Raw genomic sequence first — 17,521 nt, 5'->3', positions numbered from 1 at the left:
GCTGCCTTCAGCTGTGATGGGTGTGTCAGCTGAGAGGCAGAGACCCCTAAGCTGGCTGAGATGACTCAGGTAGTAAACTTGGGGAATGACCCAGCAAAGCCACCCATGTCCCTCAACTTAGGGGCTGTGTGCTGGGCACTGATTCCAAAGCCACTTCCCTGAGGCTGGTGCTGATGACTTTGCTCCAGACAGTCCGGTGAGGCCAGAATCCCCAACCCTGCCAAGCTTAGCAACCATGGGCACGGACTTCAAACACTGTGGCCTTCATAGGATGAACACATGACCTGAAAGATGGAGTTGCAGGAGGAATGAGGCAGCCAGGAATAGAACAGAGAGGAGAGGGTGGTCACTGGGCAGGCAGTCTTAGCCCCCAATCAGGTCAGCTCAGGGAGAGAGTGCAAGGGCCTTCACATGGGAGCCCTGGCTCTGCCTGGATGGCAGTGGCTCCTCTTGGAGCCCTCTCTGACCTCAGCCCGGCCCCTGTGGCAGAGAAGGTGGCAGTGCATCATTCAGGATGGGGGCAGGGGTAGCCTAGCTAGTGGCACTGCTCTGCATACAGCTAGGGACCACCTTCTACCATTCCATAACTCTGGGACCCCCTCCCTTTCCTTCCTTTGCTATTTCTCAGGTTAAGAGTGCAGAGGTTTAAAAAAAAAAAAAGTGCAGAGGTCTGGGTGCTTCTCATGGTGAGCAGGCGTGTGTGTGGCAGGGCCAGAGAGTTAGCAAGCAAACTACAGGCTAGGGCTGCTTGTAGGAAGGAGCTGGGTGTAGTTTCAGAAGGGCTGCCTGTCTCCAGAGGAAGACACCAGAAAGGCCTGGTCTCCCATCCACTTATCCATTTATTCCACACATGTTTGTCCAGCCCTAGGCCGGTGCCAGGCCCTGTTCCAGGTGCTAGGGATACATCAGGGAACAAAACCAAATCCCTACCCTCCAAAGCTGACATTCCATTTAAGGGGGACAGAGAATAAATAGAGGAGAGAAGGGAAGGGGGTGGGACAGGTGAGCTTCAGGCTGGACAGAAAGCCAGCATAGCCAGAGCCACATGGAGGGTAAAGGTGGTCAGGGGTGAAGTCTGAGGGGGTGGGAGCCGGCTCGGGTGAGCTTTATAGGCCAAAGTAAAGAGCCCGGAATTTATTCTAATTACAGTAGCCACAGTGCGGCTCCCCCAGCGTTCTTCCTGCCTTCACCCCAAGACACCAGGCACCCTGCCGCTTTCTCGCCCAGCTGGATGTTTCCTCGGAGTTGTCCTGGAACAGATGTGAAATCAGAAATTGTGCTGGAGGGAAGGAGGGGCAGCCCATGGGCCGGGTCCACAGCAGAACCTACCTTGGGTTTAGAGCCAGGGATCCATCACTGAGAGCAAAAGGAGCCACGGGCACGGTTTTGTTCTGCGGCCCACCACATGAACCTGGGTGGCCACTGAGACCCTTACCTTTGTAGTTAAAAGGGTTTCTCAGGTTTGGGCACTTGGCCAACAATTGGGCCAAGTGATCAGTGCTTCTGTGAGTGTCCATCTCCTGGTGTCTGCTATGGCCATCTCAGAAGTGGGCTGGGAGAGGCTGGCCATTTTACACAAAATGTCATCTTCCTTACTCACTAAACAACTTTTGTTATATTCAAGAAATGTCCCTTACTGGCCAACTAGGTTCTTCTTCTTGTCCTCTTCGTGACTTCGAAATTGCTCAAGCATCCATCTCCTGAGGCTCCATGTGTGGGGATCCCCTGGGTGAGAAGGAGTCAGGCCATTGGCACATGGTAGACTGCCAGCCAAGAAGAGGGTAGGGATGGGAAGTGGCCGTCCTCAGTTCTTGACAATATCCTTCTTTCTTTCCTTCTTTCCCTCCCCTTCCTTCTCTCCTCCAAGCATCTGCAATCTGGCAAACTCTTGGCCCAAAGACTGACACCAGGTGGGACGTGGCAGGCAGGCTTGAGGATGGAGTGTTTTCTAACAGCAGCTGCCTGGGTGAAGCATCTGTTGGACATGTTGGGACCACTGGCCCGGGGGACCTGTGATTGTCTTTCCAGAGACCCTGCTCTCCTCAGGGCGCCACCTTCGAGGCATAGCCTTTGCTGGGAGGGAGGAGCCCTCTCCGGACACCCTGCCACCGTGGCAGTCCTGCTGCTCTTCCCACAGCCGCCTCTCTGCGGCCCGGCCAGCCAGGCTTCCTATGCGTTATACACAGAGTTTGGTCACAGGCTACCTGTTTCTGACGGACGCTGCCCTCCCTCCACGATGCCAGAAGTTTTTCCACAGCCTTGGAGAGGGGCTTTGACTGAGGGCTGGGGGCGCCGGGCTCCGTTTCCTTCACATTCCAGCTGGCCCGGATCCCTCTGTGGCCACAGGGCCCTGCTCCCCTCACTTTGCCCTCTGGGTGACATCGGAGCAGACCTCCATGTGACCACTAGTGTGGGGCTGGGAGAACTTTACAAACATTAGGACCTAACACTGTCTCATTGCTGAAATAAGAGGCCATAGCACCGAAGAGCAGCGTGGGCACTGGCTGAGGTTTCTCCCAGCCCATGGGTGGCAGCATGCTAGCATGCCTGCCACCATCTCAAAGCCATCCCCCCCCAGCCATCATGAGCATCCCAGTGGCACCGCCATTGTCTCAACCAGCCAGCTCCCTGTTCGTACGCCTGGGGATTTCTTTATGATTTCAAGAACAGCCTTAATCATTTCAGTTTGATTTACGTGTATACCTCATAAGCATTTTTCTTTTTTTTCTCCTTCTCCCCTTCCTCCCTTTTTCTTGGCTCATCTCCTTGCCCCTCCCCTCCATCACCACATGTGACTGATGGTTCCGTGTCCTCTCTGCTCCGCCCCTGCTCAGCACAGGGAGAATGTTGACTCAGAAGCAATAGGGGGCAGCAGGCCATCAAGAGCACAACCCCAGGGCGAGGTCTAGAGAGGCCCCCCAGCCCGCCTCTGTTTACTGTGTAATCCAGTCCTTCTTAAGCCATCACCAGTGGCCGTGCTCAGAGCAGAGGGGCCAGGGCTTCTGCCAGCTGAGGGCAGGGCCCAGAGCCCTGTGCTGGGGAGTATGGCACCATCCACTGCCCTGGTGGACTGGGTGGCATTCTTCCCCAAGGCCCTTACCTTGGGGGCCTCCCTTCCTCTTGGGCACCCCCACCAGTCTCATCTCTAACGTTCTATGCAATGAAATATAAACCCTCAAAGACAACTGTTAATATTTAATAAATTCCATGTTATGTATAAGGAGTCAATTGCAACCATGCAATTGAGAAACTGGAATAGATAGGCTCATATAAAGCCCCCTGCCCCCTGCTCCCACCGTGTGTGTGAACTTCTCAGTTTGTGGCATGTTTGACCTGTGGCAGGACTCGCTGCTGCCAGGTGAGTCACCGCCTGTCCTGCAGTGGAGCATGCACAGCTCGCAGCCTTTTTGCACGATTTCATCCATTTTAAATGCTCGACCCTCTTGCTTGGGAGTTCTTTTTGCCTCAGAACCTCTCCTTCAGGAGTGCTTCTAGCTGACTTCTGCACGAGCTAGTGAGGACCTGCTGGAATAGTTGCCTGAGCATGCCAGGCTGTGGGGCAGGCAGTACCCTCGTGGGCCCTGCAGGTTTCTCGGATCAGGATGGCAGGTAAAAAGCAGCATCTGGAGTAAACACGCTGGTGGGGCCCACAGAGGAGTGTGTGGGTGAACATTCAGAAGGTTTGCTGTAGGATTTCCATCCGTAAGTTGCTCCCCGTCTCATCCCATCCCTGAGCCAGAGGTGTCTGACACAGCTCAGGGGGACATGGCTCAGGCACAGAACTGGGCTGTGTCTTTGGCCAGAGACACAGAGGCCAAGGGCAGGGGCAGGCTATGTATGGCCTAGGGACCTGACTATACCTGTTCCATGCCTCTCCTTTGTAGCTGGGCGGCTCCAAGGTCTGTGAGCCAAGAAATATATGCTGGGGCAAGTGGGTCAAAGGTGCTCAGGAAGAGCTAGACCTCTGACACTTGTGGCAAGGACAGCTGACAATGTCATCTGGGACCAGAGTAGATGTTCCCGTAGACAGGAGCTTCAAGCTGAGTTTTTTGGGAAGCTTCTCAAAGCAAAATTTGCAGAAGGTTCTGTTCTGACCCTTTTTCTATCTGTCCCCAGGACCTAAACTCCCTGCCCACCCTCGTCTCTGAAGCCCAAGTATCCCACTGCACATCAGCTTCTCTCTGACTGAGCCAGCAGTGCAGCAGGCAGTGACTACCTGACCCCTCGAGGCCTGGCCTTCCTCCAGTTTGCTCTGGTTTGCACCATGCATTTCTCAGGGGTCCACATTTCTCATACTTTCCAATAAGGTCTACACAGCCCTTCAGAGGGGGATCCTGGCCACCTCTGGCAGCTGTGGATGGGACAGGAGGTTGTCAACCTCTATTTTGGGCCTGCAACCCTGGTCCTCCCAGATTTGGGCGTCACCCATCTCCCAGGACACCTGCCTTATCCCAGAGATCAGGCCTGGGCTGTAAGAGCCCATCTGAGCAAGGGCTAAGGGAGGCCACTATCAATCACCTCTGATTATGCAGGGCCAGGTCTGTGTGGGGATGTGCCTGGTGGCTGCATACATGGGGGACCAAGGCAGTAATCCTTCCCACGAAAGGTCAAGGGATGGGGCCAGGAGCAGGAAAGGCAGGGAGATGACAGCAGGTCAGCCTCCATCAGGCCCAGTCTCAGGCTCTAAAACGTTGACTTTTCCTTGAATCTCCTTTCTGACCAAGCCCTCTGACTTTGAACTTTCTGACATCTGCCACTTCCCCACTCCCCAAGGCATCCACAGGACACATCTATACCCTCACCCCTTGTGAAGGTGACTGGAGCAGGCCTCTCTGGGTCACAAGTGACCTGATCCTCATGTAGATGCAGCTTGTGGCTCTGGGGGGCACTGTAGCCAGAGGCGGAGGGACCAGCATTTGGTGCCCTGGGCAGTGGGGAGCATTGAGCACATCTCCAAATAGGCAAAGAGTCTCTGGGATACAGTCCAGGCCTTCTCCACACCTGCCTCCCAGGGTCATGAGCAAAGACACTGTCTCTGCTCGCTCCAGGGCCCAGTACACTCACAGCACAGCGACACCCCCTCTTACCCACTCACTTAGTCCTTGGGAAGAAAATGTGGCCTCAAGGGCCCATGATGAGAGGGCAGTGGCGGCAGTAACTATGGCCTATCTTCTGGAGCCTGGGGGGGTGTTTTCCAGGCAGCATGGTCCTGGCCGATTGGCCCTTCCCCTGCCCTCATGCCACCCTCCCCCCATTCTGTAAATACTTGTCATCGGGGACTCCGACAGGGTCAGAGGGACAGGCCCGACCAACTGAAACTCCTCAGAGATATCATCTCTGTCTCCCTGGGTACCAGCAGCCCTGCTGCCATGTGCACTGGGGTGGCGCTGGAGAGCCATGGAAATCGTGAGATACTGTGTGTGTATGCATGTGAACAAGCGTGTGAATGTGTATGTGTGTGTGTGTCTGCCTCATTCAGCCTCTGGGATCAAGTCAGCTCCCGCTCTTCAAGCGCAGTGGCCTGGAGAGTGGTGGCTGCCAAACGCCTTTCCTCTGCTAGCTTCCATGTCTTGTTTTTGCTCTCCTCACTCTTTCCCTCCCTCCCTTTCTTTCCTTCTCTCCTTTATTTGAGGGGGGAAGAGTGCTGTATAAAGTCAAACAAACAAGTTTACAGTTGTAAGTGCAATGACCCGAGTCCTCCACATGACCTTGTGAATCGTGTGCCGTCCTCCTGTGCTCTGTGAGAACTCGTGGTACTTCGGTGTCCCTCCCCCTGTATTGTGACAAGGTAATTCTGTGGTATCAGAATAAAAGGACTTGATATAAACAACCTACAGACTGTCTCTGGGATGGTTTCTGCAATGGGAAGGCTTAGCCAGAAGACCAAATCCCTCAACTTGTGATAATCCTGTCTGTTCACAGTTAAAAGGAGAAGAGTGAAAGGGCCAAATTGTAGAAGTGCCAGCAAGGCCCTGGCTGTGTCTACACCAAACCCGCCAAAAACAACGGGCCCTCCACAAAGACGCCCGGGCAGTTTCCAGGTTTGGACCTGGAGGGAGCAGTTAGTTCCCTGTGCAGATGTTGAGGGACCATGCCTCCAAGGCCTACATGTCCAGGCTGCACAGCATTTCTGCGGCTGCATTCCTGGTGAGCCAGGTGAGCAGGTGCTGCCCCCTGGTGCCGAAAACAAGCACTACATCTATCTGCCTTGCCGTGTCTACTCAATCCCACAACTCTTCCAGGTGGCCAGATTATAGTCCTTCCCCCAAAGGATGGGAGAACCTCCTTACCAAAGTAACCCAGAGCTGCTGGAAAATTTCTTAATGCGGATAAAGAAAAGAGCATCAGCGTCACCTCTGACCTTCCTCCAGAATTAGTATCTTGACATAGGTCTTTCTTTCCTGTTTTTCTTTTTCATTTTAAACAGAAACCAGAAGGCGCAATACCTTCTGTTTTCTAGCTTCCTGTTTATTTCTACATGTTCATCCCAGGTAATGATATGTTTATCCTACAATGCCCAGCTTCCAGACAGCTGCGCAATGAGTTTATAGCCAGTGTATAGTACACACCCTAAAGGCTGGGCATCATGGTCATGGTTTTCCTTAATAAAATAAGCAACACTAGTGAACATCCTAGTTTCCAACTTCCAGTCCACTCAGATTGGTGACTGGGGCCACCCTTTCTGCTCTCAGTTCTGGCCTTGACAGGCCTGTATATACTTGGTGCCCACAAAGGCAAGCGACCTCAGAAAGTGGAGGCTGTTTTTACTTAACTAGTCCAATGTGGTTGATGGGGAAGGGAAAGCTACAGTGCAGGCAAGTGGAGATCTCAGTCAGAGGCAAGGAGGGGTGCAGCAAGCCAGGTCCCTGAGGTATGGAAGACCAGCCAGGCTCAGGGTATATGGAGTAGGGGATATCCCTACTCGCCCGACTGGTGCCTAACCTCTCCTGCCCTCCTCTGCCATTATTGCCCACCCAGTTCTGTGCCACTGTGCTGAGGGAGCCTGCCTATCCAAATTCTCCTATCCATAGGAAGCTCTCTGGTTTTAGGTGGAGCCCGACCTCCATCAGGCCCTCTGCACCCAAGAGCTTTGAACGAGGACTGGGGAGGCAGGTAGAAGAAACCCAACCACTCACGATCCCCAGCAAGGTGCCACTAAGCGGGGCGGTTGAGGGCTGCAGGGACAGATAGCTCTTGGGGCAGGCCTGGTGGCCGATAAGCCCAGGCGACACCCTGAAAGCTCAGCATCCGCCCTTCTTTGCCCTGCGACCCAGGGCTCTGCGCAATCCTTCTCATCCGCCTGGAAGCTCGCTCAGCCAGCTTGCTCTGCCCTCTGTCACCTATGACCTATGACATCTGGCCCCAGCCGCTGACCTCTCACGACCCCACCTCTGACTTCAGCTGCCAAGTATGAATGCAAAGATAAGCAAAGCCCAGAGAAGGGAGTCTGGCCTGACCTGGCTGTTGGGCTTCTTGCTGGGTCGTGATAGGATGGAGCTCTTCCAGTTTTTTAAGAAGGGACAAAAGGTGGGTGAATTTTCCGGAGCTAATAAGGAAAAACTTGAAGCCACCATAAATGAAAATCTAATTACATTTTCTGAAAACATAACCAGCCCATGGCTGTTGAAAACTTGTAATTTTTTTTATTTACAAAAAGGAAAGATCAAGTATGAAGACTATATACCCAACCACCATCTGATTATAAGTGACAATAAAATATTAATTCTAAAAAAAAAAAAAAAAAAAAAAAGCTCTAGGATGGAGCTCGAGTTTTCCCAGGTGAGGGGATGATCTTTCCTTATCTTGGCATGGACTGGCACCTGCTGGTGAATGTTTGCCTCGTAATGGACAAGGACGGAGCCAACGGTCGGGCACCTGCTGGTGAATACTTGCCTCGTAAAGGACAAGTACGCAGCCAACGGTCAGTCCCAGGCCGGCGGGCGGTGATGCCGGTGGGGGAATGTTCGGCTCCTACCTAGTCTCTCCCAGCCACGCCCTCACCGTCATGGGCTCTGCCCCCCCCCCCCCCCCCCCCCCGCCCAGCCCCTATCTACGAAGCTCCATTGATCTGTGTCCCTCTCCGGCCGCATCCTTCCTAGGGTCCACCCCCGTCCGACCGACCTTCTTTCATCCCACTGGCTATTCCTGACTCGGGCCTCACCCCACCCACGAGGGCCTCGTCGTCGGTCACAGGCCTCGCACTGCCCAGAGACCGATCCTGTGTTCCGTTTCCTAGAGCCAGCTTCTCTCCTCGGACACCTCATTCCCTCCCCTCCCAGCACCAGGCCTGGGATTTGGACTCTGACCTGCCCGCCCGCCCCGAAGAAGCTGATCCTTTCCCTCGTGGCCCCTGGCCCCCACGCCTCCAGGACTCCGGGTCCAAAGCTCAGACAGCTCCCTCACAGGCCCCGCCTCCTCACCCTCGAGGCCCCGCCCCCTGCGTAGGCTCCTCGCCCATTGGTCGAAGCTTCCGCCCCTCCCGCGGCACGGCTGTGGCGCAGGCGGAGCCGCTTCTCACCCCGCCCCCTGGAGCCTCACTTCCGGGCGCCAGCACGCGCCGCCCCGCCCCGGCGGCCGAGAGGTACCATGGAGCGCCAGGTGAGGGCTCGGCCCGCGGTGCCCGTGGTCCTTGCAGCCCGGGCCGGGTCTGACCCTCGTGTGTCCCCTGCGCAGGTGCTGCTGAACGAGCCCGAGGAGGCGGCGGCGCTGTACCGGGGCCTTAGCCGCCAGCCCGCGCTGAGCGCCGCCAGCCTGGGCCCGGATGTCACCACGCAGTACGGGGGCCGCTACCGGACGGTGCACACCGGTGTGTGTATGGAGGGGGATCGAGTGGCGGGCCCATTCCGGGGCGGTGCACTTTCGCGGAGAAGCGGGAGATGTGGAGGGCTTGCTGCTTGACAGTGCACTCGAGTGGTTTGCAGAAAGTGGGTGTAGGAGGGTGCACCCTCATACAGGTGTGTGAGGGACGCTGCCCGGTGTGTTAAGGCACGATGCCTTTGAGTGCATGGTTGACGGTGTGGGAATAGAATTCAGACCGGGATACACGGTGTGGGCCTTGTAGGCTCACCCCTCACCATATCCCATACATGTGCCAGCCTCCCCTCAAGTATGAGGGTGGGAGTACGTGCTGGGAGCAGTAGTGGTTTCTCTCTGACATGCTGTTAGCTCAGGCCTAGACTTGAGTTGTGGCCAAGTGTTGTCCCTCCTGCTTCCAGCATATCCAGAAAGACTGCAGAGGTGGCCTGGGCTTTCCTTGTGAGGGGGTGAAAGGAACCTGTACTGGGACGGGTCAGCTCAAATTAAGTCTCATGCTTCCTCACAGAGTGGACCCAGAGGGACCTGGAACGCATGGAGAACATTCGATTCTGCCGCCAGTACCTGGTGTTCCATGATGGGGACTCAGTGGTGTTCTCAGGGCCTGCAGGCAACAGTGTGGAGACCCGGGGGGAGTAAGTTTGAGGGAAGAAGCTTGTGGGCAAGGCCACAGTCATCTGCAAGCCTTTTATGAAGGCCTGCCATGTGCCATGGTACAGGTAGGGCCCTGAAAGAAGACTAGGAGCCAGGTTCTTGCCCGTTAGGAGCTCATGTGGTCTCAGTTGACATGGCCTGATGAGCACTGGAGACTTTGTTCAAACTTGAGCCTGAGCTAGAGCCCATGGAGCTTCAGGGGGGCTGGGGAGAGTAGAGCCCGTGCCCCAGGCAAGAGAGGCAAGGCCAGCTGCCATGATGGAGCTGTAAGGGCTGCAGGGGCGGAGGTGAGACCAGTCTCAAGAATCTTGTCTAAGAGGTTGTGGCCAACAAGGGGGCAGGATGGGACTGTGTGGGTGGTGATCCCGACTTCCTACACCATGTCCTCCTCAGGCTGCTGAGCAGAGACTCTCCTTCGGGCGCCATGAAAGCTGTGCTGCGTAAGGCTGGAGGCACAAGCCCTGGGGAGGAGAAGCAGTTCCTGGAGGTAAGTCTGTATGGGACCAGGTGGTGGGCAACGGGGGGCTCAGTCCCACAGATGAGGCTCTGTTGGGGGGGCAGGTAACCTGACACCCAGATGTCCTCAGGTTTGGGAGAAGAACCGGAAGCTCAAGAGCTTCAACCTGTCATTGCTGGAGAAACATGGGCTTGTGTACGAGGATGGTAGGCAGCTGGCTGGTGAGAGACAGGGTGGACAGGAGGGGCAGCCATCGCCCAGGTCTCCCCCTGATCAGCCTTCCTTACACCCAGACTGCTTTGGCTGCCTGTCCTGGTCACACTCGGAGACACACTTGTTGTATGTGGCAGAGAAGAAGCGCCCGAAGACTGAGTCCTTCTTTCAGACAAAAGCCTTGGACGTCAGCAGCAGTGATGAGGAGATGGCCAGGCCGAAGAAACCAGACCAGGCCATCAAGGTGCTTATGTTTATGGCCAGTCCATGAAGGCCCTCCGGGGCCGCCTAGGGCTCGGTGTGCTTCCTGCCCACATCGTGCCTGTCAGAACTGGGGAGGAAAGACAGGCTGGACATTGAGTATCTTGTATTCTTAGGGGGATCAGTTTGTGTTTTATGAAGACTGGGGAGAAAACATGGTTTCCAAAAGCACTCCTGTGCTCTGCGTGCTGGATGTCGAGAGTGGCAACATCTCTGTGCTTGAAGGGGTCCCTGAGAGTGTGTCCCCTGGACAGGTTAGCACTGACTCAGCCTGCCTCACTCCTGGGAGTCTGGGGGCCCTGCTTGAGCCGCTGCCCCTTGTTCACCCTTGCCCTGGGGTTTTGTTTACAGGCATTCTGGGCCCCTGGAGACACAGGCGTGGTGTTTGTAGGCTGGTGGCATGAGCCCTTCCGGCTGGGCATCCGCTTCTGCACCAATCGCAGGTGAGGAAGCGGGGCAGGGCAGGGGGCCTTTCAGCTCAGTCTGGCCCTGAAACTGAGCGTCTCTCTGGTGGTTCCAGGTCAGCCCTATACTATGTGGATCTCACTGGGGGTCGATGTGGTAAGTGCTGGTGCCTACCTGTGCTTTGCTGACATACACTGGCCCTGCCGGCCTGCATGATGCTCACATTTTCGTCTGGTCTAGAGCTTCTCTCGGATGACTCTCTGGCTGTGTCTTCTCCCCGGCTGAGCCCAGACCAGTGTCGCATTGTCTACCTGCGGTACCCATCTCTGGTCCCCCATCATCAGTGTAGCCAGCTGTGTCTGGTGAGCTGGAGGAGGGTGGGGAGTGGTGAGCAAAAGGAAAGGATGGTGGATGGGAGCTGAAGGGTCAGTTTCATCTCCCCATGGGCCCCTCAGGGGACCTCCTGTCTTGGGTGCAGTGATGGTATGAGTTCTACCTGTCTTCCTAGGGCAGGACCTAGAGGCTGAGAGTGCTGGCATGGGGCTTTGCACTGTCAGGACCCACCACCTTAGAGCCTCCTCTATCTACAAGAATGCTCTTCCCTTTGCTTCTCATCTGCCCGTGATCAGGCTCAACAAGGGGCTGGGATGTAGCTGGCAGTTACAAAGTATTAGTCCTTGCCCAAGAGCAACTCCTTGGGAAAGTCCCAGGCCCCTTTGGGCATCTGTCCAGGTTACCAGAAAAGAAATACATCAGGCTTGTCTCAGGTCCTCCCCTCCCCCGAGGCTACCCAGGGTGGTCAGAGAAGAGGATGGGTAAAGAGCTCTGTCCCCTCAGGACACTGCCAGTCCCCTGGTGGGCCTGACCAGTGTGTTCTTTTGCAGTATGACTGGTATACCAAGGTCACCTCGGTGGTGGTGGATGTCGTCCCTCGGCAACTGGGAGGTAAGGGGTATGTCTCCATTTAGGTGCAGCAGAGCCTACAGCCTGTTTTCCTGCCATCTGTTATCCCTGTACGGGGCCAGCTGCCTCAGCTCTTCTTTTCTGGCCTCTATCTGAAGTGTCCCACCCTGCTGGGCCAACCCCGTGTCCAGCCTGCACGGGGAACATAACCTTCACCTTAGGGAACAGTTCTGATAGAAGTCAGCAGGACCAAAGCTGAGATCAGAGTCGCCCAAGGTGGCAGGGGATTTAGATGATTTCTTTTTTTTTTTTTTTTTTAAGATTTTATTTATTTATTTATTCATGAGAGAGGCAGAGGCACAGGCAGAGGGAGAAGCAGGCTCCATGCAGAGAGCCTGACATGGGACTCCATCCCAGGACTCCAGGATCACACTCCGGGCTACAGGCGGTGCTAAGCCGCTGCGCCACCGGGGCTGCCCGATTTAGATGATTTCATTTCCATACTGCAACTCCTAGGCAGAGCTTGTGTTTCCAGTGATTGGTTAAAGCCTCTGCTCCAGGGGGGGCCTCAGAAAGCACACTAGGTTGGAAAGTCCTGGAGAAGCCACAAGCTCAAGGGTGCTACACTGTCCTGCTCCCAGCCCCCACTGTATTGTTTGTCCTATCTAGGCTGCTGAGTCAGTGGGATCTCTTCTTAACCATGACAGGTCCTTGGACAGCATCATCTCCCTGAGCTTCCATTTATTATCTGTGGGAGGTGGTAGCCTCTGTCTTCTTTATAGCATTATAGTAAGGGTTAAACGAGTGATATCAAATGTGGAATCTATTCAACCCCCTCTAAATCTATTCAGAGTATAGGTCTGAATAGATCTATATGAATAGATCTGAATAGATCTATTCAGAATGCCTCTGCCAGGCACTCTGCTGAGCACCATCATGGACAGACAGTATCATCTTGGTTATAGCACTTGGTGCCTACCAGGGGCCCAGTAAGAGCAACTCATAGGAGACCCAGTGCATTTCTTCCAAGCAGCTATGGTTGCTCTCAGAAGCTCTTGAGCTCTGCCTCTCCTGGGCACTCAGAGGCCTCTGCCCCCAGCCCCCTCTTTAGGCAGCCCCTTATCACCTAAGGTACCCCCATGTATAGGACTGCCATTCTGTCACAGTTGCAGGGGTTCTGGGGGGTGGAGAGTTCTCCAACCCAGCTGGCTTCATAGGCTTGACCTCCCATACCTCCACTGCTGGATGTGGCCTCAGCCCTCCCATCTTTGCAGAGAACTTCTCTGGGATCTACTGCAGCCTTCTGCCTTTGGGATGCTGGTCAGCTGATAGCCAGAGAGTGGTTTTCGACTCAGCTCAGCGTAGCCGGCAGGTAAGGGGCCCTATGTTGAGAGGTGGCCCCCCTGACCAACCTCTAGGAACCCTGGGCCCGGGGCATAGCATATACACACTGCTGGGTGGAATGCCCTGCCACAGGTCTTACAAGCCCCTTTAGGCCCTGCCTGCCCCTGTCCTGGACTTTTTCTTAAGGAGACTGCCTGCCTGCTCTGGTGCCCCACAGCAGAGCCCTTGGCCTTTCCTCCTAAGGCTGAGGTACAATTCCCCTTCCCCCAGGCATTTCCAGCTGGGGGACGAGGCAGCTGCCACCAGGTGGGTCCCCAAACACTAAACAGAGAGCTAATGGAGATGGGGAGAAAAAATGTGGGTAAGGACACTCACAGTGTGCCAAGACTCTTTTTCTTTAGTGTGATATCATTTGTTTCTCATACTAGCTCAGGGGCTCAGAGGCATTCCTTGCTTTACCCAGAGTCACTCTGCAAGTTGTGATGGGGCTGGGATTTGAGTCCAGGCCTCCAGACCACTACCAGTGGCAACTAAAGAGCCATTGCCGTAGTTGTTCACAGCCTTGGCCTGGCCCAGGGGTCCCTAAGAGGGTCGAGACGGGGAGAAGGACCCATAGGGCTCTTGGATGTGGTACCACATGTGTCCTCCTCTCTGCCTCAGGATCTGTTTGTTGTGGACACCCAGATGGGCAGTGTGACCTCCCTGACCGCTGGTGAGCAGGGCGGGTGAGCAGGCCAGCCAGGCCAGGGGTGGGAATGGAGCTCCAGCACATGGGGCAGTAGTGGCACTCTTGGCCACTCTGCACCACTGACTGTCCCGCAGCCTTTACTGCATCTTACAAGGACCCTGACCATGCAGGACCTTCCCAGCCAACAGACTGCCTCCCCTGCTCCACTCTGCTCTGCACAACCTGGCCTTGACTCAGCACATCCCCTGCTTCTCAAACCTACAAAATTCTTTCTTGCCAAGATCTGCCAGAGTCATCCTTCCCCCAACTTCCAAAACCTCAGGCAGAGGCAACTCTGCTATCCCAGGGCCCATGAGAAACTCTACGTTGGCCCCCTCATCCTTCTCTTATCTGGGCCTTTGATTCTGCCCCTAAAATGTCTTTTGAGTTCTCAACCTGCCCTAACTGTAGTCCTTCCTCCACAGAAGTTCCAAAATATTGTTCCTAAATTGTATCTCATCATACAGTCCCTGGTTAAGAATCTCCTTGGACCCCAATGCCCAGAATCAGCACCACTCCACCCCCCTAGGCCTACCTGTCACCCCTGCTGATTGCAATCATTAAGTTGTAGGTGGACATGCCATGGTCGGCTGTGTCCCCAGATTTGCCAGTCCCTGGGCTTAGCATCTGCTGGTTGAACGAGGTACTAAGCAAGAGGCTCACCCAAGGCTGTGTGCAGTTGGGTGTTTGTGACAGCCCTTTTGTGGGTGTTCCTTTGCTTCTCGGGATGAAAGGAACACTCTGACATAGAGCTACTGGCCTGGGGCTCTGACTGTGCAGGGAGTGGGTGGGGGAAAGGTGGTGGCATCTGCCTTCTCCAGGGGGGCCAGGTGGAAGCTGGAAGCTGCTCACAATTGACCGGGACCTCATGGTGGCACAGTTCTCCACGCCCAGCCTGCCCCCAAGCCTGGTGAGTGTTGGTGGGCCCCAGACTAGGAAGTGAGGGTTCTGTGTAGGCAGAGCTCCCCAGGTCAGGGAGCTGGCCTGAGTCTGACTGTGGTTGGTCAGCATGTGGGAGGCCAAGAAGTGGTCCCAGCCCAGCATGGTCCATAGGGGTCTGGCACCCATGGGGAGCTACTACCAGGTGTAGGTCTGCTCTATAAAGAATAGGGTACCCAGGAAAGTGCCCAGTCCTCTGGCATAACAGAGCACAAGGACACAGCAGAGCCTAAAAATTCAGGAGGGAAGGGTGCGTGTTTATGTGGGAGTGCCTCTGCATATACCGGCTCACAGCATTAGTCTATGATGTACCCTCGAGGTGGTAAAAGGCCTAGCATAGTGAGAGCTGCCCACCTCCTACGTGGCAGAGGCAGCCAAGCCACCTATGACACACTTTTTCCCCTTGGCAGAAAGTTGGGTTCCTGCCTCCTGCCGGGAAGGAGCAGACAGTATTGTGGGTGTCCCTGGAGGAGGCCGAGCCTATTTCTGACATCTCCTGGGCCATCCGGGTACTGCAGCCACCCCCAGAGCAAGAGAATGTACAGTTCGGTGAGCTGGGCCAGGGCAGAGGGACACCTCCCAAGTTCCCTGCATGTATTACCCCTTCCGTGCCTCTCCCTCACATTGTGAGGTTTCTTGGGATTACCTCTAAGAGACCTCCTGTTCTTCTTGTGCATGGTCATGGGGAGTAGTCTGGGTATGTGGGCACCTAGTCTGGATATCAGGACTGGGCATCACCAGGCCAGATCCTATGTGATAGGGAAACCAAAGCCCAAAGATGCCACCTTATTCGAGGCCTCTGACCACATCTTATCTAGAATGCTGTCCTGACAGAGTGGGTCTCCCAACTAAGACAGGAGGAGTATGAGCCACCTGGAGTCCCAGGTGTCTTGATGCAGGCTACCTTGACCAGATCTTTCTTTCAGAGGTCAGCCCTAGACCTGCAGCTGCACCTCAGGCCTTTGCTGGGGAAACACCTCGGCAGCAGCACTGGCTCTGCTAACTCCTGCCTTCTCCCTGCAGCTGGCCTTGACTTTGAAGCAATCCTTCTACAGCCCAGCAACCTTCCAGATAAGACCCAAGTGCCCATGGTGGTCATGCCCCACGGTAAGCATCCAGTCTAAGAGCTGCTGCCCTCCCACTGCCCATCCTAGCTGGCTCATTCACTCTCTGCTCCATGTCTGCAGGGGGACCCCATTCATCCTTTGTCACTGCCTGGATGCTGTTCCCAGCCATGCTTTGCAAGATGGGTTTTGCAGTACTCCTAGGTGAGTAAACAGAGCCCTACAGCAGTGGTAGGGCTGTGGAGGGTGATGGGTGGCCTGGTTTGTAAGCACCACGGGTAGCACCCTATCTCCGGGCCTGTCTGCAGCCTGGCACCAGCAGCCTGGTAATGGCCCAGCCTCAGGCTCCACGGCTTGGTCACAACATGAAATAACATGGGACTTCCATGGAAATGGTACTATGGTCCCTGGGCAACAGCCTCAAATCTGGCCCCATGCCTTGACAGTCTGTGGTGCAGCTGGCCCTAAGGCCTACTTCACAAGGGATGAAAGTGCATCCAGGGGGCTGGGAATGTCACTGACCACCTTATCTGCTTCCTCCCTGGCCTCCAGTGAACTATCGAGGCTCCACGGGTTTTGGCCAGGACAGCATCCTCTCCCTTCCCGGCAAAGTGGGCCACCAGGATGTGAAGGATGTCCAGGTAGCAGGGGCTGGGGCTTCTGGATAGGCTGGAGGGTCAACCGTATTGGGGTGTGTTTCATTCAGGTGGGCAGCCAGCTGCAGCACACTCTGCCCCACCCTGTAGTTTGCAGTAGAGCAGGTGCTCCAGGAGGAACACTTTGACGCTGACCGAGTGGCTCTGATGGGTGGTTCCCATGGTGGCTTCCTCTCCTGCCACCTGATTGGTCAGTACCCTGAGACCTATAGTGCCTGTGTGGCGAGGAACCCTGTGATCAACATTGCCTCCATGATGGGCTCCACTGACATCCCTGACTGGTGGGTGTGCTCCACAGGTCCCTGCCCTTCTCTGTGTTGTCTCATACCCCACACAGAGCCCCCACAGGCTCCAGGGCTCCTTGGGCCTGCTTCAGTGCAATCTCTTACAGGTGCATGGTGGAGGCTGGTTTCCCTTATAGCAGTGACTGCCTGCCAGATCTAAGTGTGTGGGCTGAGATGCTGGACAAGTCACCCATCAAGTATACCCCTCAGGTATGTGGCCCTCCCCCTGCCTGGTGTGCTGCCAATCTATCCAGAGCCCAGCTCACCACCACTCCCCATGTCCCCAGGTAAAGACGCCACTGCTGCTGATGCTGGGCCAGGAGGACCGGCGTGTGCCCTTCAAGCAGGGCATGGAGTATTACCGTGCCCTCAAGGCCCGGAATGTGCCTGTTCGGTGAGTGTGGCAGGACAGCCCTGACAGCTGGTGGGCAGGGGGGCAGGGGAGAACCCTCCAACCTGAAACATTACTGCACAACTACAGGCTCCTGCTGTATCCCAAAAGCACCCATGCACTTTCAGAAGTGGAGGTGGAGTCAGACAGCTTCATGAATGCTGTGCTGTGGCTGCACACACACTTGGGCAGCTGAAGCTCTGCCTCCCTGCATGAGCTGGTTGGCATAAGCCACACTTCGGTCTTGGAGAGCCCCAGGGTCTGGAAGATCAGCAAGAGGATTCTTGGACTCTGGACTCTGTGGATGGGTGAGCCGAGGAACGTAGGCTCTACGGTCATAATAAATGAGGACACAGAGTCTGGTTCCTGCTGGTACTTTGTACCAAGCCATCCCGAACTCCAGCCTCAT

At 55.4% G+C, this 17,521-nt stretch overlaps 2 protein-coding genes across 6 annotated transcripts in view; both read left to right on the top strand.

The window, feature by feature from the left end:
* Positions 1 to 5,834, top strand: part of BSN (bassoon presynaptic cytomatrix protein) — a 97,398-nt gene extending 91,564 nt beyond the window's left edge. For 3 of the 4 annotated variants that reach the window (XR_011994398.1, XR_011994396.1, XM_072720990.1), the window contains one exon: positions 1,868 to 5,834. The gene's annotated coding sequence lies outside the window, so the exon portion shown is untranslated. Of the gene's footprint in view, positions 1 to 1,149 lie in introns of all 4 variants that reach the window. The other variant, XR_011994397.1, reaches the window with a different exon arrangement.
* A 2,265-nt stretch (positions 5,835 to 8,099) lies between these two features.
* Positions 8,100 to 17,469, top strand: APEH (acylaminoacyl-peptide hydrolase). 2 transcript variants are annotated; one of them, XM_025987890.2, is made up of 23 exons: positions 8,487 to 8,598; positions 8,674 to 8,806; positions 9,323 to 9,449; positions 9,862 to 9,955; positions 10,056 to 10,131; positions 10,219 to 10,382; positions 10,516 to 10,653; positions 10,751 to 10,842; positions 10,920 to 10,960; positions 11,045 to 11,166; positions 11,689 to 11,749; positions 12,982 to 13,079; positions 13,322 to 13,357; positions 13,712 to 13,763; positions 14,600 to 14,688; positions 15,128 to 15,266; positions 15,741 to 15,824; positions 15,905 to 15,985; positions 16,334 to 16,422; positions 16,528 to 16,718; positions 16,829 to 16,931; positions 17,009 to 17,115; positions 17,203 to 17,469. In XM_025987890.2, exons 1-23 carry the CDS (start codon positions 8,587 to 8,589, stop codon positions 17,306 to 17,308), a joined length of 2,235 nt encoding a protein of 744 aa, XP_025843675.1. In that variant the 5' UTR covers positions 8,487 to 8,586; the 3' UTR covers positions 17,309 to 17,469. The 2 variants fall into 2 exon arrangements, with proteins under 2 accessions (XP_025843685.1, XP_025843675.1); XM_025987900.2 differs by lacking the exon at positions 13,322 to 13,357 and having other exon boundaries at positions 8,100 to 8,598.
* Positions 17,470 to 17,521: the final 52 nt, after the last annotated feature.

Source organism: Vulpes vulpes, chromosome 9 (assembly GCF_048418805.1).
Source record: "Vulpes vulpes isolate BD-2025 chromosome 9, VulVul3, whole genome shotgun sequence".
In the NCBI taxonomy this organism is placed as follows: domain Eukaryota; kingdom Metazoa; phylum Chordata; class Mammalia; order Carnivora; family Canidae; genus Vulpes; species Vulpes vulpes.
Note: the sequence above shows the minus strand (reverse complement) of the source record. Positions and strands in the feature narration are given on the sequence as shown.

Excerpts from the sequence above, each read along its gene's own strand:
- APEH (XM_025987890.2), top strand. Across the intron at positions 9,956-10,055 it reads AGGAGAAGCAGTTCCTGGAG|GTTTGGGAGAAGAACCGGAA; the intron begins GTAAGTCTGTAT and ends AGATGTCCTCAG. Across the intron at positions 16,932-17,008 it reads CCATCAAGTATACCCCTCAG|GTAAAGACGCCACTGCTGCT; the intron begins GTATGTGGCCCT and ends CCATGTCCCCAG.